This window comes from Gigantopelta aegis, chromosome 9 (assembly GCF_016097555.1).
Source record: "Gigantopelta aegis isolate Gae_Host chromosome 9, Gae_host_genome, whole genome shotgun sequence".
Lineage (NCBI taxonomy): Eukaryota > Metazoa > Mollusca > Gastropoda > Neomphalida > Peltospiridae > Gigantopelta > Gigantopelta aegis.
The window spans coordinates 69994557-70013511 of NC_054707.1; the positions used below are offsets into that span (position 1 = coordinate 69994557).

The 18955-nt window shown below is 37.4% G+C and overlaps 1 protein-coding gene across 1 annotated transcript; it reads left to right on the forward strand.

Moving 5' to 3' along the window:
* The first annotated feature begins 60 nt into the window (after positions 1–60).
* Positions 61–15333, forward strand: LOC121381260. The gene is made up of 6 exons (XM_041510502.1): positions 61–1318; positions 9035–9178; positions 10090–10143; positions 10681–10742; positions 11712–11904; positions 13452–15333. Exons 1-6 carry the CDS (start codon positions 425–427, stop codon positions 13635–13637), a joined length of 1533 nt encoding a protein of 510 aa, XP_041366436.1. The 5' UTR covers positions 61–424; the 3' UTR covers positions 13638–15333.
* The last annotated feature ends 3622 nt before the right edge of the window (positions 15334–18955 follow it).

The following is an 18955-nucleotide window of genomic DNA, read 5'->3' on the forward strand; positions in this document are numbered from 1 at the left end:
CTATGTATTCACGTCGGTGAAAATCAATCTTGACCATATGTTGCACGGAGTTTCTAGACATCGGTAGAAAGCATGATGATGTGTGTTAGACATTGCTTAATCGCTGCACCCGAGTAAATACCACTTCACCGAAGCTAACGGCACCTGTGTAAATACTACTTCAGTGAACTTTACATTTTTGAAACTTTTTATGCATATATTTATTCCCAGTTTACGTTACAAGGTTTAACTCTACCCACAACTTGTCTTCTGTCGTTATGAATCATACATGACTGCTATGGATTTATTGTATGCTTGAGTCAACGATGTGATACACCTAGAACCATATACGGATCAAAGGTTCTACCAACCAGCCTAGAAAAATAATCGGAAATATATACCAAGTATTTGTTTGTTACATTAATACAATACAAACATCCTGACCATGAGGACTACCTGTTTGTCTATTGTTATCTTGACTATCATGCTAATTGGTGTAACGGTAGCAGACACCAGAATTCAGCGAAGAGGTGATAGCACGGCCAAGACTAAGAGTTGGCTGAAGGGTCTCCTGTCAAGTATTTTTGGCAGTAGTGAGAAAAAGGGGCCACCTCCTGCTGAGAATAATTCGACGTCTAACACAGACCAGTCGACAGTATCTGGGAACCAGACGCAACAAAATAACAACGAAACCCTGAACGGAGATCAAAACTCCGCGAATAATAGTGCAGGAAATACCACGACTCCTTCTACAAATCTAACTATCACAACAGCCCCTTCTCAATCATCGGGCAACTCTACGACGACGCCTCAGTCTGGCAATTTGACCACGACGCCCCATTCTGGCAATGTGACCACGACGCCCCAGTCTGGCAATGTGACCACGACGCTTCAGTCTGCCCAGGTGACTTCAACACCATCGCCAGCTAACACCACGGCAAATGCAGTCACTGGAGGACAAAACCCACCTACGTCATCTTCCGGATCAGCTGCAACAACCGCAAACGCTAACCCTAGCTCTGACAATAGGAACAAAACGAAGCAAAACTGTTTCACGAGCATATCGTTAGACAAGTTTTGTATTCTTCCGGAAGCATTTCAAGTCTATCTGAACGGCAACAAGTCGGTGGAGATGGTGTATTCTAAAATGTTCTCAAATGGCGTCATCACTCGACTCGCCGATCAATGTCCCGTGGCAGAATGGTGTTTACCGGAAGATCCGCCATCTTTGTTTTCTAAAAAAATGACCGATTTTTACAACAGTCCTTTTTGCGATGATGGATTCGTGCAGTGTCTGACTCTAATAGCAGAACAATACAAGGAATGTCCTGTTAGAAAGGTATGTTCACATATTTATTTTTGTTTTATTGTATTGCACATCCTGTAGCTTACAATAGGGGATAGGGAGAAAGAGGAATTGTATTGCACCTCCTGTAGCTTACAATAGGGGATGGGGAGAAGGAGGAATTGTATTGCACCTCCTGTAGCTTACAATAGGGGATGGGGAGAAAGAGGAATTGTATTGCACATCCTGTAGCTTACAATAGGGGATGGGGAGAAGGAGGAATTGTATTACACATCCTGTAGCTTACAATAGGGGATAGGGAGAAGGAGGAATTGTATTGCACATCCTGTAGCTTACAATAGGGGATGGGGAGAAGGAGGAATTGTATTACACATCCTGTAGCTTACAATAGGGGATGGGGAGAAGGAAGAATTGTACTGCACATCCTGTAGCTTACAATAGGGGGTGGGGAGGAGGAATCATATCCCTTGTCACAACCCTTTTCCATTAACAAATCTTATCTTTCCTTGCAAAAAAATGTATCCGTTATACTTGATTAGGCCATAAATACTCACTTTCTCGTTCGTTTCCAGACACGTTAACTGGGTAACAGTATGACTAAAGTGATGTGCTTAATGATAAGTATATGTCCGTTAACAGACATTAAATGTAAATACTGACATGTCATGATGATACATACCCTTTTAAATTATATTAATTAAAACAAGTATATATAGATCCACTAATTAAAGTTGTTTTATTTTATTTTCTGTCATTAAAAATATAAAATGTAGACACAGTTTAGACACAGTGATTGTGTGTGATTACAGATAACGATTTACTCTCTCCATCCACCCCGCCAACCCCCGCCACCCCCCAAATCACCCCCACCCACACACAAAGAAGATATTAATAACATTAAAATACATGTAAATAAATACAAATAACATTATATATATATATATATATATATATATATATATATATATATATATATATATATATATGCGTAACTTACAAAAACTGACAGTGATTTATTGGAGCAGTTATGTTATTATTAAGACATCCTTTTGACTCTTGCTTGTGCAGAAATACGGTTCTGAAAATATTAATGGTTTTACAGTTCAGATTATGTTTTACTATTTTCTGTTATTTATTATGTGGTTGGTGGGTCTGTTTGTTGTTGTTGCTGTTTTTGTTTTGTTTTTTGGGGGGTTAGCTTATTTAAACTGTGAATAGTAATTGGTAAGCCCCAATGAATCAGTCGACACAACGTACTTTGCATTTAAACTGTGAATAGTAATTGGTAAGCCCCAATGAATCAGTCGACACAACGTACTTTGCATTTAAACTGTGAATAGTAATTGGTAAGCCCCAATGAATCACTCGACACAGCGTACTTTGCATTTAAACTGTGAATAGTAATTGGTAAGCCCCAATGAATCACTCGACACAACGTACTTTGCATTTAAACTGTGAAATGATGTACGGTCGGTCTGGGATCGATCCCCGTCGGTGGGCCCATTGGTCTATTTCTCGCTGTAGCCAGTGCACCACGACTGGTATGTCAAAGACCGTGGTTTATGTTATCCTGTCTGTGGGATGATGCATATAAAATATCCCTTGCTGCTAACCAAAAAGAGTAGCTCATGAAGTGGCGACAGCAGGTTTCCTCTCTCAACATCTGTGTGGTCATCATCCATAGATCCGACGCCATATAACCGTGAATAAAATGTGTTGAGTGCGTCGTTAAATAAAACATTTCCTTCCTTCCTTAAACTGTGAAACTTACTTGTGCGTATCCGTTAATTCATACGGGATAATTTCACATAATAAGATTAACAAATGACACTGACTGGAAACTATCAAACGGAATTTGGCCAAAGTTGAAAAGAAGAATCACCCCCTTTTAAAAACTTTAACGAACAAAACCACAGAAACATACATTATCTTGCGTATTATTCAGTCATCCACAAATGATTAATAACTATCTGTGCGTATTTGTTTTCTGATATATATATAATGTAATCCGCCCAGTCAACCCACATTTAAAAGCAAACCAAAACCAAGAATATTTGTATGGCCTTAATGTTGTGTTTGTTGTTTGGTCTTTTTTCTTCGTTTTCTTTATTTATTTTTGTTTTATTTTAGGAACTCTTTTTACTTAAATCTTAGATGCAACTTCCCAATATAAAAATAATACATTAATAGTAGTAATAATAATAATAATAATAATAATAATAATAATAATAATAAATAAATAAATAAATTATGATAACAATATTAATAATGAAGAAAGAAAGAAATAAAGAAATAAAGAAATAACTACGCATTTATTTTAAAACCCAACAAATCTAATGTCGTAGGTCATGCACTGGCATTTTCATATGCATAAACATTACGGCTGTGTGTTCACATAATCGATTTTCTAAGACGCCTATCTTGTAGCAGTGACAGCTTGTGTACACACAATGGCATTATTGATGTCAGTCTTATATTAGCTTCACATGGCTCAGCCTCAATGGGTGGTTTTCCTATATATACATATCGTTATGTGGAGTTGAACTATCAATATAATACTGGCCAGTGACCATGCTTGTTATTTGTTCACATTATTTTTAATACTACTAGTATATAAATAACACGATCAGTTATAAAAGAACAATTTGTCAAAATGCGGAATTTAATAATTCGAAATACCATACGAGTATGAGTGTCAGTAACATTAAAAGTAGCTAACAATACATTTAAATGTTTTTTGGTTTTTTAAATTATTTATATGCATTTGTTTATTTATTTTTTATTTCACCACACGATATACATTATACAAAATAAAACTAATACATATCGATAAAATAAACATATAAGAAAGTTTGTTTTGTTTAACGACACCAGTAGAGCACATTGATTTATTAATCATCGGCTATTGGATGTCAAATTTGTGGTAATTTTGAATACAATAGATGATGTATTATAAAAAGGTCTCATACGTATTAATATTATAAATATTAACATAATACATTTGTAAATCAATTCTATATATTCTGCAATATAATGTACCGATAAATAATTCTGAAACATAAACTAGTTTTGTCCAATAATTCCACTTTTCTTCAACTTTCAAAGTGTCAAATTGTTGTTTACGATATTAACCATCTAACTGACCAAGTTCATACTTCAAAGTTCTAACTTAAAAGAACGCCAATACTAACATGTCTTGAAACTGTACAGGTATAACTTATAGTAATGACCCTCCATCGATCTATCTATACACATCTGCTTAATATATTTTACTTGCAAGTTGCCTGCACTTAGCTTGCCCCCTACAAACACATAGCCAGTGTCTGCTTCCTACTCGCCTGCCTGTGTATTTCCTAATTAGTTGTGATGAAAAAAGAAAAGAAAACAGAGAATGGATCTTGTGACGGGGTTCGATCCTACGCCCACCGTACACAAGGCGAACCTTCTACAGACAAACCTAGATCACACACCTTCCTTCGTTTTAACGTTTTTGATATGTATTTTAAATGCAAATATAAGACAAAAATATAATTTGAATGCAAATATATAAATAAATTAAACTGGACACGCTCAGGACCAATTAATATGTCCGGTTTTAAGAGGTATCCAGTTTAGAGAGGTTAAATTATGTACTTTTTTGTAAAAAGGGACTGTAAAAATGTCCGGTTTTGAGGAAACTCCAGTATACAGAGGGTTCGGTTTTGAGGGAAATCCAGTATACAGAGGGGCCGGTTTTGGGGGAACTCCAGTATACAGAGGGTCCGGTTTTGAGAGATTTCAGTGTAATAGCTAAAGTCAATGGGCCGAATTTACGAAGCCTATTTGTTTCTTTTACACGCGTGCAACTACACCTGCGTTTAAGAAAAACAGGCTTTGTAAATTCGGCACAATGTTTTGATACTGATGTAGAAGCTGGAATTTCTGGCCAACTCTCAGAGTATGTTATGCGGGATGAAAAATAAAGTAAAGTTTATTTTATTTAACGACGCCACTAGAGTACATTGATTTTTAATCTTATCATCGGCTATTGGACGTCAAACATATGGTCATTCTGACACTGTTTTTTTTAGAGGAAACCCGCTGTCGCCACAGGCAGCAAGGGATCTTTTATTTGCGCTTCCCACAGGCAGGACAGCACAAACCATGGCCTTTGTTGAACCAGTTATGGATCACTGGCCGGTGCAAGTGGTTTACACCTACCCATTGAGCCTTGCGGAGCACTCCCTCAGGGTTTGGAGTCGATATCTGGTTTAAAAATTCCATGCCTCGACTGGGATCCGAACCGATGGCCTAACCACGACGTCACCGAGGCCGGTAGTTATTATGCGGGATGAAGATAACAATAACTAGAGTCAATATGTTTTGATACTGTTGTAGAAGCTGGTGTTTCTGGCCAACTCTCTGAGTATGTTATGAGATGAAGATAACAATAACTAGAGTCAATATGTTTTGATGCTGTTATAGAAGCTGGTGTTTCTGGGCAACTCTCTGGGTATGTTATGCGGGATGAAGATAACAATAACTAGAGTCAATATGTTTTGATACTGTTATAGAAGCTGTTTTTTTATCAACTCTCTGGGTATGTTATGCGGGATGAAAATAACAATAACTAGAGTCAATATGTTTTGATGCTGTTATAGAAGCTGGTGTTTCTGGCAAACTCTCTGAGTATGTTATGAGATGAAGATAACAATAACTAGAGTCAATATGTTTTGATACTGTTGTAGAAGCTGGTGTTTCTGGCCAACTCTCTGAGTATGTTATGCGGGATGAAGATGACAATAACTAGAGTCAATGTGTTTTGATACTGTTGTAGAAGCTGATAACAATAACTAGAGTCAATATGTTTTGATACTGTTGTAGAAGCTGGTGTTTCTAACTCTCTGAGTATGTTATGAGATGAAGATAACAATAACTAGAGTCAATATGTTTTGATACTGTTGTAGAAGCTGGTGTTTCTGGCCAACTCTCTGAGTATGTTATGCGGGATGAAGATGACAATAACTAGAGTCAATGTGTTTTGATACTGTTGTAGAAGCTGGTGTTTCTAACTCTCTGAGTATGTTATGCGGGATGAAGATAACAATAACTAGAGTCAATATGTTTTGATACTGTTATAGAAGCTGGTGTTTGTAACTCTCTGAGTATGTTATGCGGGATGAAGATGACAATAACTAGAGTCAATGTGTTTTGATACTGTTGTAGAAGCTGGTGTTTCTAACTCTCTGAGTATATTATGAGATGAAGATAACAATAACTAGAGTCAATATGTTTTGATACTGTTGTAGAAGCTGGTGTTTCTGGCCAACTCTCTGAGTATGTTATGAGATGAAGATAACAATAACTAGAGTCAATATGTTTTGATGCTGTTATAGAAGCTGGTGTTTCTGGGCAACTCTCTGGGTATGTTATGCGGGATGAAGATAACAATAACTAGAGTCAATATGTTTTGATACTGTTATAGAAGCTGTTTTTTATCAACTCTCTGGGTATGTTATGCGGGATGAAAATAACAATAACTAGAGTCAATATGATTTGATGCTGTTATAGAAGCTGGTGTTTCTGGCAAACTCTCTGAGTATGTTATGAGATGAAGATAACAATAACTAGAGTCAATATGTTTTGATACTGTTATAAAAGCTGGTGTTTCTGGCCAACTCTCAGAGTATGTTATGCGAGATGAAGATAACAATAACTAGAGTCAATATGTTTTGATACTGTTGTAGAAGCTGGCGTTTCTGGCCAACACTCTGAGTATGTTATGCGGGATGAAGATGACAATAACTAGAGTCAATGTGTTTTGATGCTGTTATAGAAGCTGGTGTTTCTGGTTGTAGCTGGCGTTTCTGGCCAACTCTCTGCAACTCTCTGGGTATGTTATGCGGGATGAAGATAACAATAACTAGAGTCAATATGTTTTGATACTGTTATAGAAGCTGTTTTTTATCAACTCTCTGGGTATGTTATGCGGGATGAAAATAACAATAACTAGAGTCAATATGTTTTGATGCTGTTATAGAAGCTGGTGTTTCTGGCAAACTCTCTGAGTATGTTATGAGATGAAGATAACAATAACTAGAGTCAATATGTTTTGATACTGTTATAAAAGCTGGTGTTTCTGGCCAACTCTCAGAGTATGTTATGCGAGATGAAGATAACAATAACTAGAGTCAATATGTTTTGATACTGTTGTAGAAGCTGGCGTTTCTGGCCAACACTCTGAGTATGTTATGCGGGATGAAGATGACAATAACTAGAGTCAATGTGTTTTGATACTGTTGTAGAAGCTGGTGTTTCTAACTCTCTGAGTATGTTATGCGGGATGAAGATAACAATAACTAGAGTCAATATGTTTTGATACTGTTGTAGAAGCTGGCGTTTCTGGCCAACACTCTGAGTATGTTATGCGGGATGAAGATGACAATAACTAGAGTCAATGTGTTTTGATACTGTTGTAGAAGCTGGTGTTTGTAACTCTCTGAGTATGTTATGAGATGAAGATAACAATAACTAGAGTTAATATGTTTTGATACTGTTGTAGAAGCTGGTGTTTCTGGCCAACTCTCTGAGTATGTTATGCGGGATGAAGATGACAATAACTAGAGTCAATGTGTTTTGATACTGTTGTAGAAGCTGGTGTTTCTAACTCTCTGAGTATGTTATGAGATGAAGATGACAATAACTAGAGTCAATATGTTTTGATACTGTTGTAGAAGCTGGTGTTTCTGGCCAACTCTCTGAGTATGTTATGCGGGATGAAGATAACAATAACTAGAGTCAATATGTTTTGATACTGTTATAGAAGCTGGTGTTTCTAACTCTCTGAGTATGTTATGCGGGATGAAGATGACAATAACTAGAGTCAATGTGTTTTGATACTGTTGTAGAAGCTGGTGTTTCTAACTCTCTGAGTATATTATGAGATGAAGATAACAATAACTAGAGTCAATATGTTTTGATACTGTTGTAAAAGCTGGTGTTTCTGGCCAACTCTCTGAGTATGTTATGCGGGATGAAGATGACAATAACTAGAGTCAATGTGTTTTGATACTGTTGTAGAAGCTGGTGTTTCTAACTCTCTGAATATGTTATGAGATGAAGATAACAATAACTAGAGTCAATATGTTTTGATACTGTTGTAGAAGCTGGTGTTTCTGGCCAACTCTCAGAGTATGTTATGCGAGATGAAGATAACAATAACTAGAGTCAATATGTTTTGATACTGTTGTAGAAGCTGGTGTTTCTGGCCAACACTCTGAGTATGTTATGCGGGATGAAGATGACAATAACTAGAGTCAATGTGTTTTGATACTGTTGTAGAAGCTGGTGTTTCTAACTCTCTGAGTATGTTATGAGATGAAGATAACAATAACTAGAGTCAATATGTTTTGATACTGTTGTAGAAGCTGGTGTTTCTGGCCAACTCTCTGAGTATGTTATGCGGGATGAAGATGACAATAACTAGAGTCAATGTGTTTTGATACTGTTGTAGAAGCTGGTGTTTCTAACTCTCTGAGTATGTTATGCGGGATGAAGATAACAATAACTAGAGTCAATATGTTTTGATACTGTTATAGAAGCTGGTGTTTCTAACTCTCTGAGTATGTTATGCGGGATGAAGATGACAATAACTGGAGTCAATGTGTTTTGATACTGTTATAGAAGCTGGTGTTTCGAGCCAACTCTCTGAGTATGTTATGAGATGAAGATAACACTAACTAGAGTCAATATGTTTTGATACTGTTGTAGAAGCTGGTGTTTCTGGCCAACTCACTGAGTATGCTATGCGGGATGAAGGTTATGAAATCACAGATTAGTGCCCTGTGCTTCGGTCAGACGTTGGCAACATTGCACCTCACCATCGCGACTGAAATCCACATAGAACGCAACCCGGTAAGTAACGATTATAAAATAGCTCCAACGGCACAATAACACACAAAATGTTACAGGTGCCAAATATACTAATGTGAACTACATAATGGTATTGTAATTATTGAAAAATGGACTATGTTTAAAAAAAATAAAAACCTAGAAACACCCCACAGATGGTAGATCATGACCATAGTCGACATCACCGCACAAATGATGGATGGATGGGCGGATGAATGGATGGATGGGTGAATAAATGGATAGGTAGATGAATGGATGAATAGATGAATGGATGGATAGATGAATGGACAGATAAATGAATATATGAATAGATGGACGGATGGATGTTTGGGTACATGGGTGCATGGATATAAATTAATTATGGATGGATGGATGGACGGACGGTGGGAATGTTAGATTCATGAATGATTGGTTAACATCAATTAATTATGGATATATTGGATATCAATGCATTATGGATGGAAGGATGGATGGATGGATAGATGGACAGATGGAATAATAGATGCATGAATGATTCGTGAACATCAATGAATTATGGATGGATAAATAAATAGATCGATGGATGGATGAATGTTTGGGGGTGGGAGGGGTGAAGGAAGAGACAGAAAGATAAATGAATGGAAGCCTAAAAGTATACATATTTATCCGCATTGATCAGTCAAATCTCATAAACACTGGGTGTAATTCTTAACGTTATGTTTAAGACAATTGCGTTTATACTTACTTTAGATTCAGCGTGGTTATTATTTAACATACTAAACGTTAAAACTCTTTCTTTGCACAAACTAGATTCAGATTCAGCATGATTATTATTTAACATATGTAATGTTGAAACTCTTTCTTTGCAGAAACTAGATTCAGATTCAGCATGATTATTATTTATCATATCAAACGTTGAAACTCTTTCTTTGCAGAAACTAGACACGGATTTCAGCATAACGGATTTCTGCAACTCTCCCAAATCGAAGGTAAGTACCAGTAGTAGCTCTTTGCTGGCAGACATTTAAAACAGTTTACACTAATGCCATGTAGCAACATTACGCCAGTTGAATGAAACATTAAACAAAACGTTTTTAAGTTAGCACAATAAAACACGCTAAAATCGCTGAAATAACTAAATGTCTGGATTAGTGTTCAACAGCAAGTTATATTTGACGTTTTAGAAAACCCTCACGGAAAAACAAACAAAACAAAACAAAACAAAACAAAACAAAACAAAAAACATACACCAAAACACCAAACAAATCAGAAACAAAACACCAAACAAACAAAACAAAAGAGTAAACAACAAACACCATTTTGAAGGAAGTGCGGGAAAAAGTAGCTTAGTTAAAACGAAAATTACACTGGTACGTACCTTAAAAAAGGTGGATACTCAGATGGTTTTACAGATAGTAAATGTAGGGAACGGTAAGAATCACTTATCCGAAAGTATTTAACTGTCGGCTTTGGCGAGTCGAACTCTTTTTAAAAAATACACTTGTATATTTACTACTCTTTTTCAGATGTCCAAATACTATCTGTGTAACTTAGAGCGGTGTCCAGATCTTCATCTAATGCTAAACAGGTGAAGTCATTTTGTTTATAAATGTTTTTAAATTTAATAAAAACAAAGATTCCTAGAATCCATAGACATATAGGGTTTATTTTAGGGTGTGGGTGTGGGGTGGGGTGGAGGCTAATATTTGCCCGAATTAAAAATTCATTAACATAGCATTACTGCCAAACGGATATATATATATATATATATATATATATATATATATATATATATATATATATATATATATACATCGATTTTGATGTAACGTATAACGTTGTCACCGTTGTAACAGCTGCTTGTTTATGAAGACGCCGTATATAACGTAATATGGAGTTTAATTTTAATTTAATCCACACATGTCAAATATAACAGAAATGGTTATGAATTAACTTAACAGCGATCACACATACGTTTTCCATAGCTTGCCATGTGAAAACTGTTTGTGTTTTTTTGTCTGCCGGTCTCTTTGCATGAACTTTTTCTAAACGTTTTTGACTTTTGTTTATCTATTGATAAATCGAGCCGGTAGTTTTCTAATTTTACAAAATGGCCTTTATGGAAAGCATAAAGTGATTATATATAGAAATATATTAATCATAATATTGTCATTACAATTTCCTGTCAATATATGGCGTGGAAATGGGAGTAGTTCAACGATTTTATTTATTTTTCCTCTAAATTAAAAGCAATTAGAGAAACAGATGAAAAAACTAAATAATTATGAATAAAGAAACGAAAAAAGATCCCCAACCAACAACAAAAAAATTTAAAAAAGAAATAAAGAAAGAAAGAGAGGAAAGAAACAACAGCAAACATAACAAACTGCAAGCAGAAAACAACAACAAGTTAAAAAAATACCCTACCCCCCACACACATACCTCCACTAAACAACAACAACAAAACAAAGAACAACAACAATAAAAACAACAACAAAGTAAAAACATCTCGTTTGCTTTCTATAATATTTATATTATGGCTTACTATTTCATACAGTTTTTATCCATGGGCGTGGTTTCTACACACTCGGCCCTCCCCGTTTGATCTCTGTAACTACCCACAGCCCTGCGGTGCTGGCAAGACAAATACGACTACCGGGACGTCGCCACCAGTGACTAAGTCTGTAACTACAATCACGATGTCCACATCAGCACCAGGAGAGGCGTCGACACCGAATAATGACGGACACGTAAGCCTAATGCTAGTATCAGACTGTCAACTGTCACAACGAAGTTGGCCAACACCGACAATTTTGCGTTGTAATTTCTCGACGGATTTTCTCAGACCATACGTTGGGTGTTCTCAGATTTACAACTAATTGGACAGTCGTAAAGTCGTGAGAGTAGAAAGTTGGCCAACTTTGTGCTGTCAGTTGGTAGTCTGAGCCTAGCATAATGCTTATGTCACGTTTTAAATTCATATCCGAATTTTGTATTATGTGTTTTTGTTTTCTTTTAGTTTATTTGTTCATTTCTACAGTTTACCAAATGTTTGACATCCAATAGATGATGATTAATGTGCTCAAGTGGCGTCGTTAAAAAACAAAAACAACTTTTTAAAACTCAAACTGCTTACCACTTACTCGCCACTAAATATCAAATAGATTGCTGCAGTTGTTAAGTTGTTGTCCGACTAACAGACTTTTTAACGACTGCAATTACATTTTATTTTTCTGCACAACATATTAGTGGCTGTATAGAAAATGTGTGTCTGATCGTCATAGAGTTCGTATTAGGTCAAACCTCATTTTATTTACTGATATATGTTTTTCTGTACGTGTATGTACGAAATTATTTGGAGACCAAATCCAGTTTGGGCTACTTATAATTATAAATATGAAGACGATCAGAAACGCATTGAATATACAGACACTGACAAGATAATATATTTACTATGTAATTTTAGTTTTTAAACGATTTTATTCGTCGGAAATATTTTACAATGCAGCGATAGTCCTTTAAAACCAGCATACAAAATTGTATATTAACGATATGTGTGTAAACATATGTATAATCATACATTATTACCCATATGGTTAAAAATATCCTGGTTCATATCAAAATGATGGTGCATATAAAAAAAAAAACTTGTTGCTAATCGAAAAGATTAGCCCATGAAGTGATGACAGCGGGTTTCCTCTCTCAATATCTGTGTGGTCCTTAACCATATATCCGACGCCATATAACCTTAAATAAAATGTGTTGAGTGCGTCGTTAAATAAAACATTTCCTTCCTTCATATCAATATGTTGCGCTCCACTAGAACATTATGTGGGACATAACACCTCGACGTCACACGAGTGGCGCACTACGACCTTACTGGAACGTCGGTCAGTTGGAATCAATTATGGGTAATAAATGGGATAATAAATTCGCTACCATTACGTATCTTGTTTATATCCCGAGTGAAATAATGTTCAATTCTCAGAAGCTTTAGCGAGTGACAATAAAGATTATTTCATGAGGGACAAAAAACATAATACGAAATGAAAGCTTGTTTAATAGCCTATAATTATGTCTTCAAGGGCCATTGGGCCTAACGCAATAAAATAGGTATTCATTTCAATTATTTTCGTGGTTATATCCAATTAAGGTTCAAGCACGCTGTCCTGGGCACACACCTCAGCTATCAGGGCTGTATGTCCAGAACAGTGGGTTAGCCTTATGTCCAAGGGCTTAACCACGACGCCACCGAGGCCGGTTAATAATTAATTATTATAATTGATCTATTTTGCAGACCTTCTTTTACGTCGTGACTGGAGACGATTCCACAAGCCTGCTGGTTGGCGTTGCGACTGGTACCGCTGTGGCCCTCGTTGGAATGACAATTCTTATCTGCGCATGTCACAAACGTGCCCGTAGAGTCAATGGCGCCATTTATCGGAGTGGATACAAAAAGCTTCCAAATGACGACGACCCATAATGGATATCACATCATGAACAGGGGGTTATGGGAAGGGGCGATTGTGGGATGGGGTGTGGGGGGTCTACGTGAACGAAATATGATTCATGTCAGTGGATACAAGTTGCAGGTGTAAAAAGGTAATTTACTGCTTAGTTTGAATACGAACAGCTGAGTAGTGTCTCCAGAAAATTAATGCAAAGCGAAGTTCATAAACCAAATCGTAACTTATTTTAAGTGCAACAAGGTGCGTTTATATAACTATGGATAACAAAATAACAAAAATAAAGATGCTTTGTCAAACAGGAAATGAAATTAATGGAAGCAAAGGTATTGTCATATGACTAACAACTTTGTAAATTTTATTTTAATGTTGCATTAACAAATTTTAAATAGAATAATCTCTTTCAAAACTTCAGCTAAGAAAGATAAAATAAATACTATACCCCATCAATATTCAAATTGTACTTGTTATGTGAATTGTACTTAACAATAACATTAAATCTAAAACACAATTGCTTGCTTTTCAAAGCAGTTTTATACAAAGGACCTAACTCTACACCCACTATATTAATTGCCTTTAAATGCAACAGAGGCCCGTAGCAACCGAATCGGAGGAGGTCACAGCCCCCACTTGAAGATAAAAATGTATGTGTTTTTTCCCTACTCTATTTAATAAAGATAAAACTATTGCTTGTATTGCGCCTTCCCTAGAGGCTGTCCCCACTTCTGATAGCTTACCTACAGCCCTGCAACAGGTTTGGTTTCCTTTATACTATTTAATAAAGATAAAACTATTGCTTGTATTGCGCCTTCCCTAGAGACTGTCCCCACTTCTGATAGCTTACCTACAGCCCTGCAACAGGTTTGGTTTCCTTTATACTATTTAATAAAGATAAAACTATTGCTTGTATTGCGCCTTCCCTAGAGACTGTTCCCACTTCTGATAGCTTACCTACAGCCCTGCAACAGGTTTGGTTTCCTTTATACTATTTAATAAAGATAAAACTATTGCTTGTATTGCGCCTTCCCTAGAGACTGTCCCCACTTCTGATAGCTTACCTACAGCCCTGCAACAGGTTTGGTTTCCTTTATACTATTTTTATTTCGTGAACTCAGATCATATACATAGTTGAATTACACACATATTCATTTCAATCTGTACACGAATAAAATAAAATAAAACAAAAAATAAAATAAAAACAAAACAAAACAAATAAAATAAAATAAAATAAAATAATAAATAAATAAATAATAAAATAAAACAAAACATGTACTTCAGTATTTCTATATCACTTGAACAAAAACACACTTTTGCTGCAATACCATATTAAGTTACTTCAAGGCGGAAGGATATGGTAGTACGAAGGTCTTAGAGTGTCACAGTACTGAATATTGATGATGAACTGTGCACGAAACATTTACTACTTACATTACCTACTGGTGGGAAATAATTACGTGACATCACAATACCGTTATCAAGTTTGACACCCTTATAAAATATTTTATTGGTTTCTGATAATTTCTTTCTCTATTTTATTAATATATTTTTTAATTTATTGATTACACATGTTAGGCAGTAACTTGAGTGTCCTCTAGCCCTGCCCTGTTTATACACAAGACAGACCAGAGCTACAGAACACTCGAGCTAACCAGACAGAAGAAAAATGTTTTTCGGAATAATATTATGATACAGCAATAAAAATGAAAAGAAAAACATTGTCTTTGTTACTTACGTTACAGTCTGCATATATATATATATATATATATATATATATATTAAAAAAGGCCATAGATACAGCACAATTTACGAACTACGGAAATTACTGTAAAGTATGTTGCTATACGCATCACGTGGGTGCGTTTATGACGTCAGTACACTGTGACGTTCAACCGTTCTTAACAATCATTTATAAATTAGAAGACAACAGTTATTTGTGAATCTTCAGCTGAGATTTACGTATTTACTTCATATTCCAAATAATTACCCCCCATTTATGGATCTAGGCATAAACAACAAGCGAACTCTTCTTTTTTTTGCGACAGGATGCACAAGGGAGGTAACCCCCAAACATGGATCTGGCCACAGACCACAATTAATTAAGCTATATGTTTCTATATAGCCTTAGTGGCTATATCATTTTTATTAATATCTATAGGCCCATGGATTTTGGTATGTATCTTTGACACATACCCTGAAAAAGGACAACCCCTGTTGTCCAGCACTTTCTCCCAGGATATTGGTTTAAACAAACACACCCACTAAACCTGGCCGGAGTACATCCATTTTACACAAAAAGCACTACTTTTGCATGGGCCAGAATTACCACAAACACGTCTTCAATGTCAACAAGTTACACTGTCACAGGGATCCTATAATACCCGTAACTGAATAAAACACGATTATCCAAATATCTCTCCTAACTGTATATCTATTAGATCTCTCTGTATCGGGCAGTCTAATACCCGAGTGGCTCGGCTCTAGGTATAATCAGAGATGAGATCTTATATAAATATATATATATATATATATATATATATATATATATACTCTTCAAAAGAAGAAACGCAAAACCACATTGTCGTAACATTTGGAGAATTGATTTAATTATTGAATGGTGAGTCCGATAATTACCAAATGTTGCAGGATTGTTCACAATTCACTCTAGTCCATTGTGAGTAAGTGATAGGACACACCACCAAGGTCAAGGTCATCCGGAGTCAATACCGGGTGTGGCCTCCGCGTGTGTTGACAACTGCCTGGCACCGCCTGCCCATTGAAGCAACCAGAGTACGGATGACGTCCCGGGGGATGGTGGCCCACTCGGCCTGCAAGGCTGCTGCCAGCTCGGGCAGGGTCTGGGGCTGTGGTTGTCGCTGTCGGAGGCGTCGGTCCAACTCGTCCCATAGATGCTCAATTGGGTTCAAATCCGGCCAAGGAAGGACATTAATGTTGTTGTTCTGTAGGAAAGCCGTTGTGAGACGTGCTGTGTGAGGCCTGGCGTTGTCATGTTGGAACACTGCGTTGGCGTTGGCCATAACTGGAACGATGTGTGGCCGGAGGATCTGGTCAATGTAGCCCTGTGCATTCAGGTTGCCCTGCACGTGGACCAGGTCAGTTCTGCCAGTGTGTGAGATGGCTGCCCACACCATGACACTACCCCCGCCGAATCTGTCCACTTCCTGCACGCAGTTTGCCGCATAACGTTCACCACGACGCCTATACACGCGACATCTTCCATCATGACGTCGGAGCAGAAATCGGGACTCGTCACTGAACCACACCTGTCTCCATCGCAGTTGAGGCCATTGTCGATGAATCTGGCACCACTGCAGTCGGAGTCGACGGTGTTGTGGTGTTAAAATGACACCTCGAACTGGACGTCTGGCACGAATTCCTACCTCACGTAGGCGGTTCCGTACGGTCTGGTCGGATATCCTGCGCAAACCTGGTATTGCTGCGGCTGTGGAGGTGGCAGTAGTCAATCGTTCCCGAAGGTGGCGTACCCGGATGTAGCGGTCCTGCCCGGGGGTAGTGACCCGTGGTCGACCGGATCTAGGGAGGTCACGTGTTGATCCATGTTGCTGGTAACGGTCCCACAGTCTGGAGATGGTGCTTGGGGACACATGGAATGCCCTGGCAACGGCCGTTCTGGATTCGCCTGCGTCTAGTCGGCCGATGGCATTGTTTCTCTGCGGTTCACTGAGACGTGGCATGTCCTGGATTGTCAACTGTCGGCCAGATACAGAGGCCAGGCAAGCGAACACCCTGCACTTTTATACTGTCGGTGTTCATGTTGCACGTGCAGACAACGCACGTGCAGTGGTGACATGGTTTGCACGTGGCTGCGTTTTTGCGAATATTCACATTTTGGAACTTTATTGTACAGTAGCTGCGTTTTATCGAATGTAACCGTGGGAACGTGTTTGGGACATGCAATGACCTTATATTCACAAAGCATGAACCGGTAGGAAACATAAAATCGGAGTTATAACCCAGTTGTACCCTTTTGCGTTTCTTTTTTTGAAGAGTATATATATATATATATATATATATATATATATATAGCACGTTTAGTTCACTAGAAAACACAACAAAACACAACACACTTTGGAATCTGTATTAACACTACGCTGACAAATGTACTTGCTGCAGTAGTTAATTAACAACAACAAATAAAACAACCCAGAACTAATCACTTAATTAGTTAATCACTAGGTGTCTAGTTTACACAATATTCTAATCACTTCACCGTGATACAACACGCACACGTGTGATAATTGAGAAACGCTGCCAGGGGAACTTAATTAATAAAGGAATTACAACTCTATTCCTAACTGGTTAATTTTTAATTAACCCTTAACTACTCATACATTAACCTTGTAATACAGAATTAATACTGGTACCTATCACAATAAAGACAATAACCTACTGTTTACCTAGGTCCTCTAGGATGACCGGCTAAGCTTTATATTACCACATACTCGTATACAAATATTAGAACAGTGAAGCCTACAATTTACTTCGTCAGTTTACCGGAAACACTGTCTAAAGAATATTGGTATAATACAGTATTAAAATATTTAAAGTCACATCAATCACATCAAGGTTATACAACAGAGCAGAAAAATATATTTACCACGTCCGGACTGAACTTATATAGATCGTTCAGTGGACGACGTCCGTTCCCCTGGATACTTCCAATGTTTCTCCTCGATATATCTAAAATCCTGTCTATTTATTCAAAAAGCTCAGAGACAGCGAATATCGCCTAGGGGCACAACGCGGTACCTCACCTATCATGTGATATTTCCACAACTCCCACATACGGTATATTTTCTTAGAAGCCTAGACTGGTCGTCGCCTAGTTCGCTAGAGATACCATGGTCGCGCGGAGGTATTACGTAACCACTCTCCACATCTGGTCTGGGTGTGTATTAGGGGGTACGGTCGCGCGGAGGTATTACGTAACCAAGCTGCACACGGCCCTCTAAAACAATTAACATCGCCACAGGCGAGAAGATAAGAGCATGTTCCGTCACATACACATGTTTACAAACTACATGATCTCCCCTGTCAACTTCAGTCAAATAGTTGCCACTTCATAGCTGTCTGCCATGACATAATCACAGTCAAACAGCAGACTACTTACGCGGACAAATTTCCGGACAACCAAATGGGAAGATAACTGTAATCTGAGGCCATACATACTAAAATGACAAGCGAACGTTTTTTGCGACAAGGTGCACAAGGTAGTACTAAACCAAATAACTTCCGGCTGGGTCAAAGTTCGAGGTACATCCAACTTTTGATAGAGAAGTGAACACCACAAGTCCTG

Bases quoted from the DNA above. Each gene is read 5' to 3' on its own strand.
- LOC121381260 (XM_041510502.1), top strand. From the start codon at position 425: ATGAGGACTACCTGTTTGTCTATTGTTATCTTGACTATCATGCTAATT. The intron at 10,144-10,680 runs GTAAGTACCAGT...ACTCTTTTTCAG, and splicing joins GCAACTCTCCCAAATCGAAG to ATGTCCAAATACTATCTGTG. The intron at 10,743-11,711 runs GTGAAGTCATTT...TATTTCATACAG, and splicing joins CTTCATCTAATGCTAAACAG to TTTTTATCCATGGGCGTGGT.